This window comes from Chlamydotis macqueenii, chromosome 8, assembly GCF_036417535.1.
Source record: "Chlamydotis macqueenii isolate bChlMac1 chromosome 8, bChlMac1.mat, whole genome shotgun sequence".
NCBI classification, from domain to species: Eukaryota; Metazoa; Chordata; class Aves; order Otidiformes; family Otididae; genus Chlamydotis; species Chlamydotis macqueenii.
This window is the reverse complement of record NC_141563.1, coordinates 31,759,468-31,776,861: the sequence shown is the minus strand read 5'-3', so window position 1 is coordinate 31,776,861 and position 17,394 is coordinate 31,759,468. Positions and strand designations below refer to the sequence as shown.

Genomic DNA, 17,394 nt, shown 5'->3' with positions numbered 1-17,394 from the left:
GGCTTCGAGGAGCCAGGCGCAAATATGGCGGCGCTTCCCGCGCTGCCTCTTCCCGCCCACCTCCGCCCTGTGCGTGCGCGCGCGGCTGAAGGGGCGGGGCTCCAGGTGGGCTTTGGCGCGAAATTCTACCCTAGTGCTGGGCGGAGCTCGCGCGGCTGCCGCCACCGCCGCTGCTGCTGCTGCCGCTACGCACGGGGTTCGCTGAGGCGCCGCGGTGAGTGGGTCTGCGCCCTGTGAATGGGGCGGGCAGGGCGGGTTAGGGGCTCTGGCAGGGTTATGGAGCCCCTCGGTGTCTCTCTGCGGGTCCCAGCCGGCGGCCCTTACGGCCCCTTCTAATGTCGGGGCCCCGCAGGCCGCTCGGGAAGCGGGCAGCAGCCCGGGGCGAGGAGCGAGCTCCCTGGGGCAGAGCGCTCTCCGCTGCCTCCTCTAAACCGACGGGCTGGGCCTAGCGAGGGGGGAACAGCACTGTTTCCAGAGGGAAAACTCTTATTTAAGAGAAAAAAAATAAATAAATAAAAAAAATCGAGCGTAAGTGAAACGTTCGTGAGGGTCTCCTCCGCCTGGTCGCTGCGAGGTCTGGGCGAAAACCAGCAGGGTGTGCCGGCCATCGCGGTGGGCAGGCCGCGACCCCAGGGGCAGAGAGATCTCGGTATAAACAAAAGGCAGAAGCCGTCTGTCCCGGTAACTTGCTCTGTGGGTAAGCAAAGTGGCCACTAACAAGGGAATCGCCTGTTTGTCAGGTGCGTTAGTCAAGCTGGACGTGTAAAAAAGGGAACTGAAGAACAATCCAGTACTGAACGCCTTCCCTTTTTCCTCCTCCCTCAGACGAGAGGCGTCTGGGGGCTTTGGGGGTGGCAGGCTTCTCTGAACCCAGCGATCATGCCACATTTTTCGCACACACTGAAATAACTGATGGCGTTTCTATGCATCTGACCATCTTGAGCATTTCCCTGGTTTTATTTTAAAATAATAATTTAAAAATTTATTTGTTTTAGCTTTTCCTTGGGAATTATGAACACCCGACAGCAAAGCAAAGTTATCTACTCCTGGTATGGAAAACCCATGAGCTCAGACAGAAAACTGAGGACTTTCCAGTACAAGTAAATAACATTTATTTCTGGCTTGCTCAGGGAAACTTAATGAAGATTTCTTTACTTTTCTGATGTCATTTAATGGCAGTCAGTGAGAATATGAGTATGATTTTGAGCGTTGTGTCATGACACTGTATGTGTATAACTAAAATGTCACGAAGCTCTTAGATTATATAAAGTATATAAAAACATTTAATTAGATCTGTGAATAACTGTTAGCTGTTTATTTGAAATATATATGAAAGCTTTTAATCAGGAAACTCAATTGTAGGCTGTGCAAGAGCTGTAAGATTGACGAGCCATCAGCTTTAATGATATGTGAATTATAAAGAACATGAAATCCTGCTAATCTGCATGTGTGCATCACTTTCTAGGGGAATCGTTATTCAGTCAGAAAGAAGCAGAACAGAAACCTGTATACAGCTTGGCGAGTTTATTTTAGTAGAAGGGGAGAATGCAGATCAACCTTTTGTGGCACAACTCCTGGATTTATATGAAGATGGTAAGAGAAATGAAAATTTACCTCCTGTCTGAGAAATTTTAAAATGTTTTAAAGATACTTATTTCATGGGGATATATTTAGCCCATAACCTAATATCAGTGGCCTAGTTTATTAAGGAAATTAGGCTTTTGTAATCACCGCATCAATATTCACATGCTCCCCAAATATTTGGGGACTGATGTCTAATTTCAACTAAATTTGATAGATAAACTGTGAGCTCAAAAGCATTAAATTCTTACAACCTTTTTGTTTAGTTGTCTGATTTAAAAGAAATGGTCCTTGAGGAAGACAGTGTGAGCTCATGCTTTATTTAGAGACTGGAGCATCCAAATAGAGCAAGAGCGCTGCAGCCTTGGAACTTGCATCTTATTAGACATTGAGTAATTTAGTAATAAGGTACATGGCTGAATAAATGGGGCTTATTACTTCTGTCCCTTGTAGAAATACTTGTTTATAAGATAGGGATAATATGAAAAGATAAAACGTGGAAGGAGAGTGATACCATGACTATGGCTGAGTCTGAGTTAGAAACTGCTCATTATGTCTGACTTCTTTGAACAGCTTCTGTTTGTTTTGGACATCATAATAATGTTTTGAGAGGTTTTTTTAATCCTTTACTTTTTGTAAACATAAACGCATACAACTCCGCCTTATATATTTACTAATGCACATTTGTTGTAACAAAACTGAATATTCTTTTCATGCTGGAATGAAACCTCTGAAACTTCCTTAAAAATAAATTTTCCTTTTGTGATATATATTTGGCAAATTTGTTAAAGATACGTAGCTTTGTTTTTCATTCAAAGATAAACAACTTAGAATGTGGAGGGGAACTTAATATTCATTTGTAATATGTTTCAAATGTTTATTTTAACTCTCCACACTGAATCTGTTCGTAGTGTGTATTCAACCTTCTATACATTTCAACAGCAGAGTTCTCAAATTTGTTTGGCAGTTCATAAATATGTTTCTGGTTTACCTCTAAAATAACATTGAAGTTACAAGTACTGTTCTGAACTTTCTCACTTCCCCTTTTATGTCACTGCTTTTCAGTCAGTGGGGTCCCATTAGATCACATTTATGCAAATAAGGAACCTCTTCATTTGTGATAGTGAACTGGTCGATCAACTTGAGTCGCTATGTAGGTGTTGTCTTAGTCCTTAAGTCTCAACTCGCACATTTTAATTTAGCTTAGGAAATGGAAATTGTAATCTCTTATCAGATGCTTTCTCACCCAGGTCCAGGGAGGATTTGTATCCTTGATGAGATTTCAGCTAAAGTAATTGAGGTCTGGTAATAACTATTTGGAATACAATAAAATTCTTAATGTCCACTGACTCTTTCATTGTTGCAGGTGCTCAGCAGAAACATGCAGTTGTGCAGTGGTTCTCTCGTATTACGGAGATACCTCCAAATAAACGGAAACTGCTTAAAAGAGAGGTTTCTCCCCAAGAGGTGTTTTTTGATCAAGTTGCTGGCTATGACACTGAAATAGATGTGGAGACCATTATTAAAAGTACCATGGTATGTACTGCAACACCTGTACAAGTAGAGAGAAGAAAGAAACAAACAATTTGAATAGCATAATAGAATAGTGCAGCTACTTTGTTCCCTCCCAAACCAAATGTGTGATGTGTATTTGTTAATGCAGTTAACGTAGGATAGCATAGTTGAAAACTGTTGGTATTCTGTATTTCCATTGTCCCAAAATTACTTTGGTTGCTGGTAGCCAGCTCATTTAGAGGTTTGTGTGGAAAGAAGTAATGTGAATGGGAGTCCTGTGCTAACATAAATGTAGGTTGAAGGCGTTGCCCTTTATAATGAAGGATTGCATGAGTTCCAGTAATAAGATCTGTGAACAGAAAATAGTTGAATGCTAAGAAAATAGTGCTAAATTAACAGTAAATGTTAAGGTATCTGTATTTTGGTGTTTTCTGTTTTTACAGGTAATACCACTACATCTAGGGGAGGAACTACCTATCACATTAAATAAGGAAGAAACTTTCTATGTAAAACACTCTTGGGATGGGAAAACCTTTAAGGCTTTGTCCCCTGACACATTCTCTAGGCTGAAAGAAGCTAACAAGAAAGGAGGTGGCATCCCAAACTCTTCAAACTCATTTATTCCCTCGGACATCGTTTCCCCCCTTAAAAAAGAGACGGAGAGTCTTGTTGGGAGTGCCACAAAACCAAAAAATGTTGAATTGGAAATAGAATCAAAACATTCTTCTTCCAAGTCATCTCTCGCTAAGGAAAGACATTTGCAAAGAATGGCTAATGGCATCAAAACTCCAACAGCAAGGAAGAAGTTACAGTTAAACAGTATGTATACGGCAATATTCTCTCCATTCGGTAGTTTTGAATGTAATGTGTTTTGTGCCTCTTCATTTTGGGTAGTTCAAACAATAGTAATAAATCAACATCAGTATTGTTAGCTACCTTATTCAGGCTTTTGGCTTAGCCCAAGCCTTTTGGGTGCATTGATTGTTAGTCTTATGCCTGTGATTTCAAGCAACTGTACTGCTTATACCCTATTACTGTTGCAAATACTTTATTTGTAACTGGTGAGTCTAAAAGTGCTTTTGGACTGAAATGCCACCAGTCAACCTAACTTGACCTCAAAACATCTCCCTTCAATTTTCTGACTAATGGTGTGCTAGAATGTGTACAGTGGGCTGACTGAATAAGCACATTAATCCTATGTAACATGCTGTATTTTCAAACTGGAGCCTGAGTGAAGTTGTAAGTGACAGAGATGGGTTAGAAAACTGAAAAAAAAATCAGTTTGTATTCTATTTAGTCATCTTTTCAGAGGAAGTGTATGGCTTCTAGTGATTCAGTTCCCTGTTTCTGGAGTGCAATGCCATCTTCTTTCATTTAAATGACAGCCACCGAGCCAGTCATACTGTGTCTTCTGAAACTTAACCAAACCAGCCATATTAATGGCTGCTTAATTTTGCTCTTGATTCCTAGGTCCTACAAGATCTCCTAAAGGCAGGCTCCTGGGATGTGAAGTTTTGGAACTTTTGGATGATGACTGTGATGCTGTAGCACCGTTAGAATCATCAGCTATGAAAAGAAAAGTGAAATTCACTGGCATTTTAGGCTCACCACCAAAAATACCTCATGCCAGTGATAGGTCAAAGTCAACGTTTGATACTGCAGAGCACTGTCAGAGGTTTAGTGATACAATACTATTAACTCCCTATAGAAAGGTTAAAGACTCCAGTGAGAAAGGCAAAAACCTTAATACAAAAGACGACACTATATTGTAAGTGATAGCCTTTTAATTATTTTGTATAGGATTTCTATTTGTATGTAGTTCTCTTAAAGCACATTTATGAAAGACATAATAAGATAATAGCATTTCAGTGATATTTAGAGATTAAAAAAAAAATCTGAGAACTATCCACAAATAATTAAAGTTATTAATCTCATTGTGTCCTTTGAACTAACAGGAAAGTTGTATTAACAGTAAAGTGTTTCAGTGGTAGGGATGAAGAAGTGCCCAAGAAGATAACCAAGGAATTTCAAAACACAAGTAGAAAAATCTACTCCAAAGGGGAGACCAAAGAGATGCCCAAAGGAAGTTGAAATCTTTATAGTACAAGACCATGAGTGAACTATAGTAAATATTTTGTGCAAGTTGTTTTTCTTGGCAAAGATGTACTGAAGAGAGAGACCAAGAAAGGAGAAATTGCTGCCAGTATCCGTGCCATAGGTAATCTGTAAATAAGTGTAAACAGGCATTCACGCTGGATTGACAGCTATTACAATTGAACCTGAAGTTTGAAAGGCCTTCTCTCCATCTTTACAAGTGTGGTGCAAAGAGGAAATACAAATAGCTTTGTGTTCTTTCTTTACAGTTTAATTGGACATCAGGACGTGGATAGTCAGAGCCCTGTATTAACCCCTCATTCTCGCAGAAGATGTGCAGAGAAAACAAAAGCTCGCATTGCAGAGCAAATCAGGTAAATTTTTGTTTTCCCGATATCTTCTTCAGATTACTATCGATAGGTTGAAACCTTGATAGTTTTAGTTTTATATTAAAATGCAAATAGTTCTAGAGGTACAGCTTAATTGCAGTGTGAGTGAAAGCTGTCTTAAGTTCAGAAATGGTGTTCATCGGAAAACTGACTTCCTTGAAACTGGTCTGTTAAATAGCCATGTAAAATTAGCAGCTCAAGTGGAAAATATGTTGGCTTTCTGATTATGGTGGCTGCAGAAAAAGATGGAAATTTATCAACTCATACTCTGTAGTGTGTAGAGTTGTATGTATTTTTTAAAAAAACTCATTTAATTTCTGTTTCTCATAGCATATTAAATACACTGGAATTGAACCAGGAAGAGGATTTTCTGTCTAGTTCAGACAGCTCTTACTTTTCAAGTAGTGAGGAAGAGGAGAGTGATGTGCTCTGTACACCAGAAAAGAAAACTAGATCAAGGAGAACATCCAGCACCCCAAAATCTTCAAGGAAGTCTTCGGTTCACACTCCTGCTAAGACCCTGAAGAAAACTGTAAGGTTCCATTTAAAAGAGCTGGTTTTATTATTTCTAAGCCAATTATTTGATTGCTTGATGGCTGTGTCTGAACCTCTTAGCATTTAATGAAACGTTATCTTGATTCATGTGATCTTTGGTATAAGCAGGTTATACAAATGTATACAACCCTTGTGTATTGTGAACGTTGTGACAGTGTTTATCAGAAAACTCTAGCCTAAAGAGGGAAAATGTTAGATTGGGCTGGAGCTGAACAAACTGATGAATCCATTTATGGCCATCATTTTTACTTTTATTGTAAGCTGCATACTGAGACATTTTTTGTTCTATTTTTGTACAGTCTGTATTGAGTGCAGTCTGTATATGTAGCAGAAAGCCGTAAGGCCAACTTTGTGCTTGGCAGTAGAGCTATCCTGATTCTTGAAGGCTTACTAATGTGCGAATGCTTTCCAACACAAAAGGGATGCGCTGCAGCGTTCATGGCTGCGTGAAAGAGAGTGTGGCCAGCAGTTTCTCCTAGCGTCCTGGCTGCTGATGGAGATGGGATACCAGGCTACACGAGTCTTAAGCCTGACTCATTAAGACTGTTTTCAGCACAATAGCCAGGTACATACTGTCAATGGCTAATTTTTGCTCTGTGTTTATAAAACATCTAACCTAGCTTAACTAGAACTTGTAAGCACAACAAAGAAGAGTAATTAAGATATTGTATGGCTTTTTTGTTTGGACAGTGAAATTCAGATAAATTTCTAGTTGCTTGCTGTTTCTTAAGAACTGGATCACTTTGTAACAGCACTTCAGAAAGGCATAAACAACTTAAAAATTCTTCAGACAGTTAAAAGATTTAGTTGTTTTTGTTACCACCTCCCTTCAAGTTGTTTGTTTGTTTTTTTTCCCTTAGGAAGAAAAGACTATGAGGCTTGTTTCGTAACTCCCTTTTGTAAAGACTTTCTTTTTTCATTTTGTACTCTGGCATCCCCAGCTGGTCTGTGTCCATAAGTAATGTTTAGGAAACTTGTACAATTGATCAGTCTCCAATGGAAATTGCTGTGTGTAGAAAATCTGTTTGAGGTTGTAACTTTTCTTTGCAGCCTTTACCAGGAACACCCAAGACACCCCGGAATGCAACTCCTGAAATTCCCCGGCGCAACCATGCTGCACGGAAACCAGCCAGTATACTAGAAGAAGCCAGATTAAGGTAAGCTGTGCTCAGGGGAGGAAATATCCTTTTTTCTTTCTTTTTTTTTTTTTCTTTTTTTTTTTTTTTTCACCAGGTATGCATAGCAGTAGGCTATGCTGAAATAGGGAAATGTCATCTTTACCATAATGAATAAACTTGGTAAAAATGCATGGTGTTTTGATACCAGAAAAGCATTTATGAATTGACACTGCAATACTAGACTTACAAGTACTAGTAGTATTTACAATACTACTTCTACAATTTTAAGTTGTTATAACTAGTCTGTGCTAAGTTCTTCAGAATTAGGTGTCTGACTTTATTCTGTGTGACATTAGAAAAACAAAGATCCTCTCTTACTAGCTTTAGATTGTAAAGGTATGATATCTGCCGCCTCTTGGTGTGTGAAAAAGTTTTACAGGTATTATAGCTCTTCACAGTGGAAAAAAGCCACGTGTTCGGGACTGACTGTATCTTTTAAACTGAGTTTTAGTTTGTTCTGTTTCCTATAAGTGATGTCCCCCGTTTTATCCTACTTCTACACTGACTTACAAATTTTTTGTGAATTAGAACAGCTAGATCTTTATTGCTGCGTATTCATGCTGTTTACGAAGATGGCTGTTCAGCCCTCTTAAAAGCACATACAGAGAGACGGGGCTGTTTCTTTTGGGATACTTGACACTGGTGTTCAGACTTCAAGCATGTAAGAGATTTGAAAACCACACACAACTGTGAAAGGTGGAGTGAATGGTTATTTGTTTTCCTCAGTAGACCCTTCAGGTAGAACTGTGAAAATGTGAACCGTGGACCTACTATTTTAATGTTCTTTTTATTTTCTTTTTAATCAAAAGGCTGCATGTTTCTGCTGTCCCAGAATCTCTGCCTTGTCGCGAGGAAGAATTCCAGGACATCTATAACTTTGTGGAAAGCAAACTTCTTGATGGTACAGGAGGGTGAGTTTGTTGCGACGGTAACTGAGATCACATCTATCTATGGCATAACAGCGGTCAGATAATCAACTCTACTTTTATTTTAAAAGTTATCACCATTTGGCTGAATTACAGTTCCTAGTTGAATTTTCCTGGTATTTTTCTTCCTTAAGAAGGGTTGTGCATAGAAAAAATGTGGACTTCTTTATTCTACAGATTCAAACTAAAGACCAAAATATAACTAGTCAATTTTAGATGTCTGGGAAAGCTTTTTTAAAAAAGAGATAAGTTACATTTATAAAGTTTCAGGTTAATTGCTTCAGTAAGAATAAATAAAAATCCTCATGATCCTCCAATGTGTTGCGTGTCCCAGTTTGCAAATAAAGTAACTGAAATATGGGGAATTGCCTGAAGTGACAGAGGAGTAGTATTCTGGCTGGTCTCAGAGCCCAGGAATCCCAGCTCATTAATCCTAAGTGTTATTTTGCTTAGGCTGCTGAAAAGGTGTTCTCCTTTTGTAGGTGCATGTACATTTCTGGAGTGCCTGGAACAGGTAAAACTGCAACTGTTCATGAAGTAATTCGCTGTCTTAAGCAAGCTGCAGAAAATGATGAACTACCATCATTCCAGTTTGTAGAGATCAATGGCATGAAGCTGACTGACCCTCACCAAGCTTACGTGCAGATTCTAGAGGTAAGTAAAGCCTCTTCAAGGGTGCTCTGGCTTGGAAGAAGAAGAGATTGCTGTGGATCAATCTCAAGCTCCAGTTTGCTGATATCTCTTTGCATGACTGAAGCGAATTCTGGAGTGTTCACATTTGCAGTTACCTCATTGTCATAGGGAAGTTTATAAAGAAGGGAACAGGGACAGGAAGGGCTGGGCAAATATGAAGTTAAATACCTGGGTACAGTAAGTGAGCCAATTCCACCACAACACACTGAACTCTGTGGTATATTGGATGCCCGGTCCCAGAGCTGCAGAATCAGGATTCTCTGGGATCCAACTGCTTTGTGTGACTGATTCAAACTGTCCTGACTGAATTGGAAACATGAAACAAGTATAGATTATACATTATTGTCATGCTCTGGCTTGTTTAATAATTATGAAATCTCAGGTCAGCTTATAAGGAATTCTGGAGTACAAATACAGTTTTCAAATGCAGTCTCCATTTTACTTCACGGCTTGTCTCTGAGCTGTGTTGAACAATTGATTCAGCATATACAATGTAATTTTGAAATGGCATGCTTTAATTTCTGTGTATCTTTGGACCTGCAAGGGAAGAGGTAATGTACAGTCAGCTCATCTGCCACCTAGATTATTGCAGAAACAGTTCTTTTTGAAGGTATTTTTTTAGCTTAGAGTCGAATAAATTTAGTTCTGGATCCTACTGATGATTCATTAATATTTTAACGTGAGTCCAAGATTACTGAAGTCAGGCTATTCTTGTCAACTGACTTGCGTTTTCAGTAGGTGTTTTGTGTTCAGACACACCCTTGAGGTATGCTAGGTTTAGAGTCCTCCTGAGACTGGGTTCAGGATTTTTTAATGAATCTGTATTTAAGACAAATTGCAGGAAATTTTAGTGGCCTTTCTTTTTAGCTATGTGTTCTTTTGTTTCTGTTCTCCTTTATAGACAGTTTCTGGTAGACCTGAGTGTCTTATGAGCTACTTTTTTTTCTTTTCTTTTTTTTTTTTAATTGCCTCTGCTCCCCAGGAAAAAAAAAATCCAGGTACTTGGTTTTGATTATTAGGAAAAAGTTAAAACCAGATAGGACTTAAACTTCGTATTTCCAGGGTTTTGGGGTGATTAACCTGCAATATTGTTTAATCCTTGTCCAGTTACTGACAGGTCAGAAGGTGACAGCAACCCATGCTGCAACACTGTTGGCAAAACTGTTCAGTACACCTGGACCAAAGAGGAAGACCACAGTGCTGATAGTGGATGAGGTGAGACAAAGAATCCTTCATTCTCTTTCCTTGAGGTATCATAAGAAATGAGTTTTTGGAGGATGAAAAAATACATGCTTAGAGTATATCATATGTCATCTAAAAGGAATAGACTTAGGAGAGAAGACGCGTAAGTAGTTCCTCTTAGCCTTATTAGGAAACTGAATTTAAGTGGGCAAATATCCTGTTGCCATATTATTTTCTGCCTTGGATTTCACATTGTTTTTATGTTTTTTGTTTTGGTCCAAGTGATGGAATAAGTTGTTCTGTCAAGTCCTAAACATTTTGTCTGGAAGCTGCTGCTTTTCCAGTGAGAAAACACACAGTGAAATAAGTCGTATTCAGTTTTGAAACTCCTTGAATGTGCTATGTTCAGTAATAAACAAATGCTGTTTAAATGCTGTTAGCTGTTAAGCTAATTCAGGTTCTCACATGGAGAGTCTTTTAACTGTGTTAGATGTAGTATTAATAGCACAGTAGTGTTAAAAAAAATTCCAGCTGTTTAGTCACTCTATTATGATGAATACTGTTCAAGCACTTAGTAGGACTGTGCTTTTCCAAAAGAGATTAGAGCCCTAATTCAGAAAATGCAGTCGTCTTAGTAGATGGATAAACACAACAGAGACAGCTTGTTCAGAATCACGTAACGTGTCTTGTGTGGCAGAGCTAGGTTTCTCAAACCCCAATCAGATACTGTAAATACAAGGCCATTCTTTTTCAGTCTGATTGTTCTCTTTCTATCTCTGCAGCTTGATCTTCTGTGGACCCGGAAACAGAATGTGATGTACAATTTATTTGACTGGCCAACTCAAAAGCACTCCAAGTTAATCATCTTGGCCATTGCTAACACCATGGACTTGCCAGAGAGAATAATGATCAACAGAGTAGCTAGCAGGCTGGTATGTCCTAGCAGTTTTGTTGCTATGCTATAAAATGAGAACAGATTAAATACTATATGCAATCAAAAGCAATCCAGGAGAAAGGTAGGACTGGTTACGTCAGAGGTTAAACAATGCTTTTATGATTCCCTCTCCAGAGGGCTGATAATGAACACATAAATCTTAGCAAAGTAAGTTTAGGAGCCAGCTTGCTAATCAGATGTTATGCCATGTAAGTATGCTATGTTCTTGTTAGAATTAATTAAGAATGCAGATATCTTTTTAAACATATTAAGATCTGAATAATCGAATGCTGTGCTTCATGCTTAAGCTTCTTACTCTAGAGTTCAGAAGAGTTCTGGTTTTCCTTCCTCTTTCCCCTTTCATTCCAGGCACCTAGTTACTTCTCTGTTTGGTATCTTCAGCTGGTAGATTTTCTTTGCGGGATACGGTTGGACAGGAAGTTGGATGCACTGGACACATCTACACCTGTGCTGAATACATTTTCTTATGTTATTTCTTCATCACTGCTCTGAAAAGTGATTTGCAAAAACAGTGCTCTCTGTCTCAAAAATAGCTCCACAGGATGTGAATTGCTTTCCCCCACCCACTAAATCTGCAGATCAGCTGAGTCCATATAGTCACAAGGGAGAAGAATTTTGCATAAGAAATGCAAAACTCGAGCCTCCTGTAGAATATGAAAGGCAGCATGCCATCTATAACTTGGATTGTCCTTCTCATCTGAAAGCAATGTTTATTAGCTTGATCCAGAAGAGGATTTTTAATTCTTGGCTGATTGCTAATGTGACATCAATAGTATGAATGTATACATGTATACAGATTTGCTAAAGGAGAGATGAATCTCTTTTCATAGCTTCTGCTGTTCCTGTATTAAAAATAAGGTGTAAACAGTTGTAATCAAAAGATTTTTGTATTAGGTGGCTCTGATTTGTTTACAAGTTATGTAAGAGAAATTTGAGTTTAATAGCAGCAGTGTTTGCTCCTCAGGCCTTTCAGTAGGGAGGTCCAGCCAGTGTTCCTCACTTAGTTACAGTTTAGTGGATTTGCACGTTTATTTCACAAATACGAAGTGGAAGAATTGATTGAAACATACCACTTGGCGGAGGGGAACATGTGAAAGAGAGATTGCTCCTACCAGAGAACATGAAACTAACTATACAGCTATGCTTGAGCCGTTGAGAGTTTTCAAGCACTACAAATGCTTCTCCCTGTATTGTATTATTTACTGCAGGGCCTCACCAGAATGTCCTTTCAGCCCTACACCTACAAACAGTTACAGCAAATTATTTCCTCCAGACTGAACAGCATTAAGGCATTTGAAGAGGATGCAATTCAGCTGGTTTCCAGAAAGGTAAGCACAGCACAGATATGTCCCTTGTCTTGCGCTAGGTAAAGAGTGCGGAGGGCAGCTGGGGAGAATTTTGTAACTGTGGTCAGACGTGGTTTTGTGGTTGTGTGTTCTGTATTGGAGACAAAGTGGGGCGCAAGCAGCAGATCAAACATGATGCTCTCTGTAAGGTATACAGGATATTTTCACAGGAGATATTGCTAAAGCAATGTCCTTGCTTTTTCCACCTACTTTGAGAAGGCAGCAGTATATTCCAAGAACTGGAGGCATGACAAGAGTTGTGGCGATGCAGAATGATAAGATGTCAGCTCTCTGTGGTGTTTGGCATAATGTGAGTCATTGGATGATCTTGAAAAAAAACTAGTATGCCAGCGACAGTGGAAATATCCATATTTCATTTTCTTTCTCAAGATGTTTAAAGCCTTGGCATAATACATACTACCTCTTCTGTTGCCAATCTTAGTACTCAATTGTACAAAAAAAACCCTCGTATGTCAGAAGTAAATATAAGCATTTGTTTTGTTATGAGGGATCCACCTTTCTGTAAGAATAATAGTGATGATTTTGCAAACTGAATAATCTGCAGTGTTTTCCTAGTATGATTTTTTTCTTCAGAAAAATCTACAAAAATCACTCGCAATGAGACTTTTTTCTTACAGGGTTTCTCATTCTTGGCTCCAGCTGGGTTCTAGAGCTTTCATATGTTATTAGCATCTGCTGGGAAAACTAGGCCAGTACTATATCTGGTGAATGTTCATATCATTATAATTGTAAACCACAAGTGGGGTTTTAAGAAGTATTTCATTTTAGAAATTTCAGACACCTACAAATTTTCAGACACTTGTAAATGTAAATTCACTATCCTAGATGTTTCTTTCACACCTGCTAAATAATTTTAGTGTACTCTTTAAAATCAATATTCTATTGAGTATGGAAAAACTGAGGAGTTTTTTGCTCTACCCTTCCCCCTCCTTTTTTTTTTTTTTTTTTTTGCATAAACATGGGTCTTTATTGATAACATTTCTGAAAACTGAACTGCTTACTCTGAATTTCCTGGGGTTCTGGGTGGTGTTTTTTTTGGTGGTTTTTTTTTGTGGGTTTGGTTTTTCTTTGTTTTTTTGTTTTTTTTTTGTTTTTTGTTTTTTTTTTTTTTTAAAACCTGTGACTTCTGTGGTTATAGGAAGAAGTTCAGCCTTGAATTTGCCATGACCAGGTTGGGGTGAGGGTGTGGGAGGGTTGCTTCTGTTGGCTTTGGTCAATAAGGCTGTTATTTAAAATCTAGGATTCTAGTGACACTTCATAGTAGCATTGTTCTCCTGTTTTGTGGTCAGGTTTGTTTAGGTCTTTTTATCTGTTGATTCTTGCTAAACTCTTTTTCTCAGCTTGTAGGAAATATTGGTACAAACCTGTCACGTTTACTTTTACTTTTAGGTCGCGGCACTGTCTGGTGATGCAAGGCGCTGCCTTGATATCTGCAGAAGGGCCACTGAGATCTGTGAGTTTGCTAGCCAAAAGAGAACCTCTGAAATAGTCAGGATGGCCCATGTAATGGAAGCCATAGATGAAATGTTTTCATCAGCGTATGTAAATGCAATCAGGTAAAAATACTTCTCAGAGGAATTATTTGCTTTTTTTTGTCTTTTTCACTGGGCTTTTTCTTCAAAAACATTCCATCTGTCCTTACCACCCTTTGGGAGCATATGCAAGCATCATGCTTTGTTTAGTATGATACAAAACAAAACTTGCAGCCCAGCTAGGAGAGACAGGTACAAAACAGGAATTAAAGGCAGGGGACACAAAGGCATAGAAATCACTGGTACAGATTCTTACAGGATCTTTCCATGCTAATGTGTTAGCTCAGATCAGGAGGGGGCTTTTGAAATTTCCTGATTGTCACTGCTTTTACTGTACATTGATTTCTCTGAACAGCAGTTTCCAAGTACATGCATTTTAATTCCTTCTAGTTGGAACTAAATCTGAGAGATTACACTCAGGAGCTCACAGCTGCAAACGCTACTGGTCATTCAGCGTACTGGACCAGACTTTGTGCTAGACTGAAGGAAAAATCACTCAGATGGACATAGTGTAGGCATCAGGTCCTCAAGAGTCAACTGTTCCCCTGGACACATCCCCATGTATTAGGCCACTGTCTTTGCTCACTTACATACAGCCACAGACGTCTGCGCAGAATGCAAGACCTTACCATTTGAACTGGTTATAAGCAGATTCTGTTAGGACCTCCAAAATGTTTCCTGAGGGAATACATGTGAGAAATTCTAAAGAGAGGTGAGGTGAAGTGAAATGCAGTGTACTGTGGTGCCATAGTTGCAGGCTGTAATGGCTAGTTGACATAAACTGCCCCTCTCGGGTTAAAAAAAAAATACTCTGCTTTTTAATATGTGGTTACTAAGCAATTTCCCTTCCAGACCTCTTCCTGATGTTTCATAAGTTCTAAACTTCACAGATTGCTTTTTGTCTGTTTTGTTTTGATATTCAGGAATGCCTCATGGCATGAACAGATCTTTTTGAAAGCAATTTTAGCAGAGTTTCGCAGGGCAGGAGTTGAGGAAGCAACAGTTCAACAGGTATGTTTGTGTTTCAGAATACTCTTTTTCCCCTCCTCCCTCTCCCTCTTAAAAAAGAGATGAGCACTGTCAAAATTTTCAGGCAAAAGTGTGAATGTTTAAATATTTGAAGTTTTTAGTCTTAAAATTTGATTGAAGACAATATGATGGGGTTTTGTTGGCAAGGTAAATTGGGAAATGGCTGTCCAGGCCAGGTGTAAAGCCTATTTGAATGCTACCACCTGTTTTTCAGTGGGACTGAATACTTTGCCTATGCCTAACATGCTTTATAACAGGAAAAAGAAAAGAGAACCTGAAAATATCAGGCAGTGTAGTTCAAGGAGGAAAACTGAAAGTTAAGTCAAACTTCTGTATCACTGTCTTTCTCATTAGAGGCAAATATATCTGTAGTAGCTTCAAGTTTTTAGTACACCCATAAAATACCTGGCACCAGCAGAGCTGTGAATGTTGACACTTACTAAATGTTTGTAACTATATATTTATATATAATGTAGCCTGCTAGCTTTATCTCATTCTACAGGTTTGTAAGCAAGCAGTTTAACTGCATTTTCCATTACTGGCTCCTGAACATCTGCATCAGTTGATTGCATAGATGCACCGGGCGATCAGTTCTTTAACTTAAAAGAATATTTTGACTGAATTATTACACTTTTCCCTTAGTTTTGCTCTAACTTGAAAAGGGTTTTCTTCTGCTTTTTCTAAATAGAAAAGCAGAAGACCCCAAGTGATTGTTGTTACAGATGTACTAGTCCTCATGATTTGTGACAAGTGCATTCTCCTGTGCTTAAAGGTGTATCATGCCTTTTCTGCGCTGTGATCGTTCATGTTTCTAGTCACTGTGACGATGATTACTTGTTACTGGGCCTGAATATCACTTCCGAGTGGATTGATACGTAATTAGTTGTGTGCTGGCTCTTAATCTACTGGATAAGCTTTAGTCCAGGGGAGAAGAGGTTTTGCTTCCCCTCCCATAAATGTGGAGGGAAGGAAGCTTCTCTCTTTAACCTTGGCCTACTAGATTGCAGCAGGAGGTAAAAATGAGCGATGCCCTTTTTCTTTTTTAATAGGTCTATCATCAACACGTAGCACTGTGTAGAATTGAAGGCATGCAGAGTCCTACAATATCGGAAATCATGGCCATTTGTTCAAGGCTCGGCGCCTGCAGGCTCCTGCTGGTGGAGTCCAGTGATAAGTATCTTCACATGCGGGTGCGACTAAACATCAGCCAGGACGATGTCATGTATGCGCTCAAGGATGAATAAGGCAATAGAGATTTTATTTTTTTAATATGTGTAAGTATTTTAAATATTGTCTATTTTATTTTTTTTAAAATTGTTGATAAAATGGAAATAGTGAAATGTATTTTTTTCTAAATAGCTTGCTTAAATGCTTGTATTAAAGCACCTTTTGTATAATAAAGACTTTGCTTCAAAGTGTTTTAAATATTTGAAATCAAACTATTTGTTTTAAAAATATTTTCATATGCTGGTAACTGCTCCCCTTGCAGCTGAGGTGTATAAACTTGAAATTGACTACTTGCATCACTGCTAAGGATGGTTTGGGTTTTTTTTTGTTAAGACTAGCAGTGTCTCTGTGGCATTGCAGTTTGTGGCTTTCCTTCATTGACTTTTGTTGATTATAAAAGACATCGTTAGAATATGCTTAAACTTGCATTACTGATATAATGACAATGAACTTTCAGTTTGCAATCAATGCTGAATATTTGAGTTGAGGGGACTGTTTGCTGCCAGGAAGGTAAAAATACCTGAAGGAATTTGTCATTCAAGTAACCGACTTTTTTATTGCTTGATAATCGAGGATTACTTCAAAGAAACGGCCTCAGGTACTGTAGATCTGTTGAAATCTGCTTTTGTAATCCAACTATTAACCCAAATATGTTAGTCTTTTGGAGATGACAGTTTGAAAACACTTTTAAAAATTGTGTTGCTGCCGAACAGACTAAAAAAATTTTTCTTGTTAAGTTAAAAAATGGAAGTGGCCTAAGCTGCAGGTGCTAGAAAAGTGACTTTGCACGTTTTTAAGACTAGAGAACGAATTTGTAGATGTCTCTTCAGATACCCTGGCAAACTGAATGTGATCTCTGTAACATGGCTGAAGTTTGTATAGCAGACTAAAAACTTTGTAGAAGCTCCAGAAAACTGTACAAATGGATGTTAAGTAGACTTGTTAGTTAAAAAAAAAAATGTCAGTAGGATTCTTTATTGTAATATATTTCCTAAATGCTACAGGCCTTTATTAATGCAGACCAGTAAACCTGGTAAGTTGGAATTTCAGCCTTTTAGCATCAGAATGCATAAGTGAGGGGTCGGAGGGGTGAAAAACTGTCACCTGCGGGGCAGCGTCGGGGGTTTGAGTGGCACTGTCAGTGCTTCATTACCATCACCGGCTTGTGCAA

General features: G+C 38.8%; 1 protein-coding gene across 2 annotated transcripts; it reads left to right on the top strand.

The window, feature by feature from the left end:
- Positions 1-17: 17 nt before the first annotated feature.
- Positions 18-16,240, top strand: ORC1 (origin recognition complex subunit 1). Of its 2 annotated transcripts, XM_086753846.1 has the most exons (17): positions 18-214; positions 996-1,100; positions 1,466-1,593; positions 2,948-3,117; positions 3,540-3,915; positions 4,567-4,864; positions 5,460-5,564; positions 5,910-6,111; positions 7,185-7,291; positions 8,122-8,223; positions 8,721-8,892; positions 10,039-10,146; positions 10,896-11,045; positions 12,277-12,396; positions 13,825-13,991; positions 14,891-14,978; positions 16,046-16,240. In XM_086753846.1, exons 2-17 carry the CDS (start codon positions 1,012-1,014, stop codon positions 16,238-16,240), a joined length of 2,577 nt encoding a protein of 858 aa, XP_086609972.1. In that variant the 5' UTR covers positions 18-214; positions 996-1,011. The 2 variants fall into 2 exon arrangements, with proteins under 2 accessions (XP_086609972.1, XP_086609973.1); XM_086753847.1 differs by lacking the exons at positions 14,891-14,978; positions 16,046-16,240 and adding an exon at positions 14,358-14,554.
- The last annotated feature ends 1,154 nt before the right edge of the window (positions 16,241-17,394 follow it).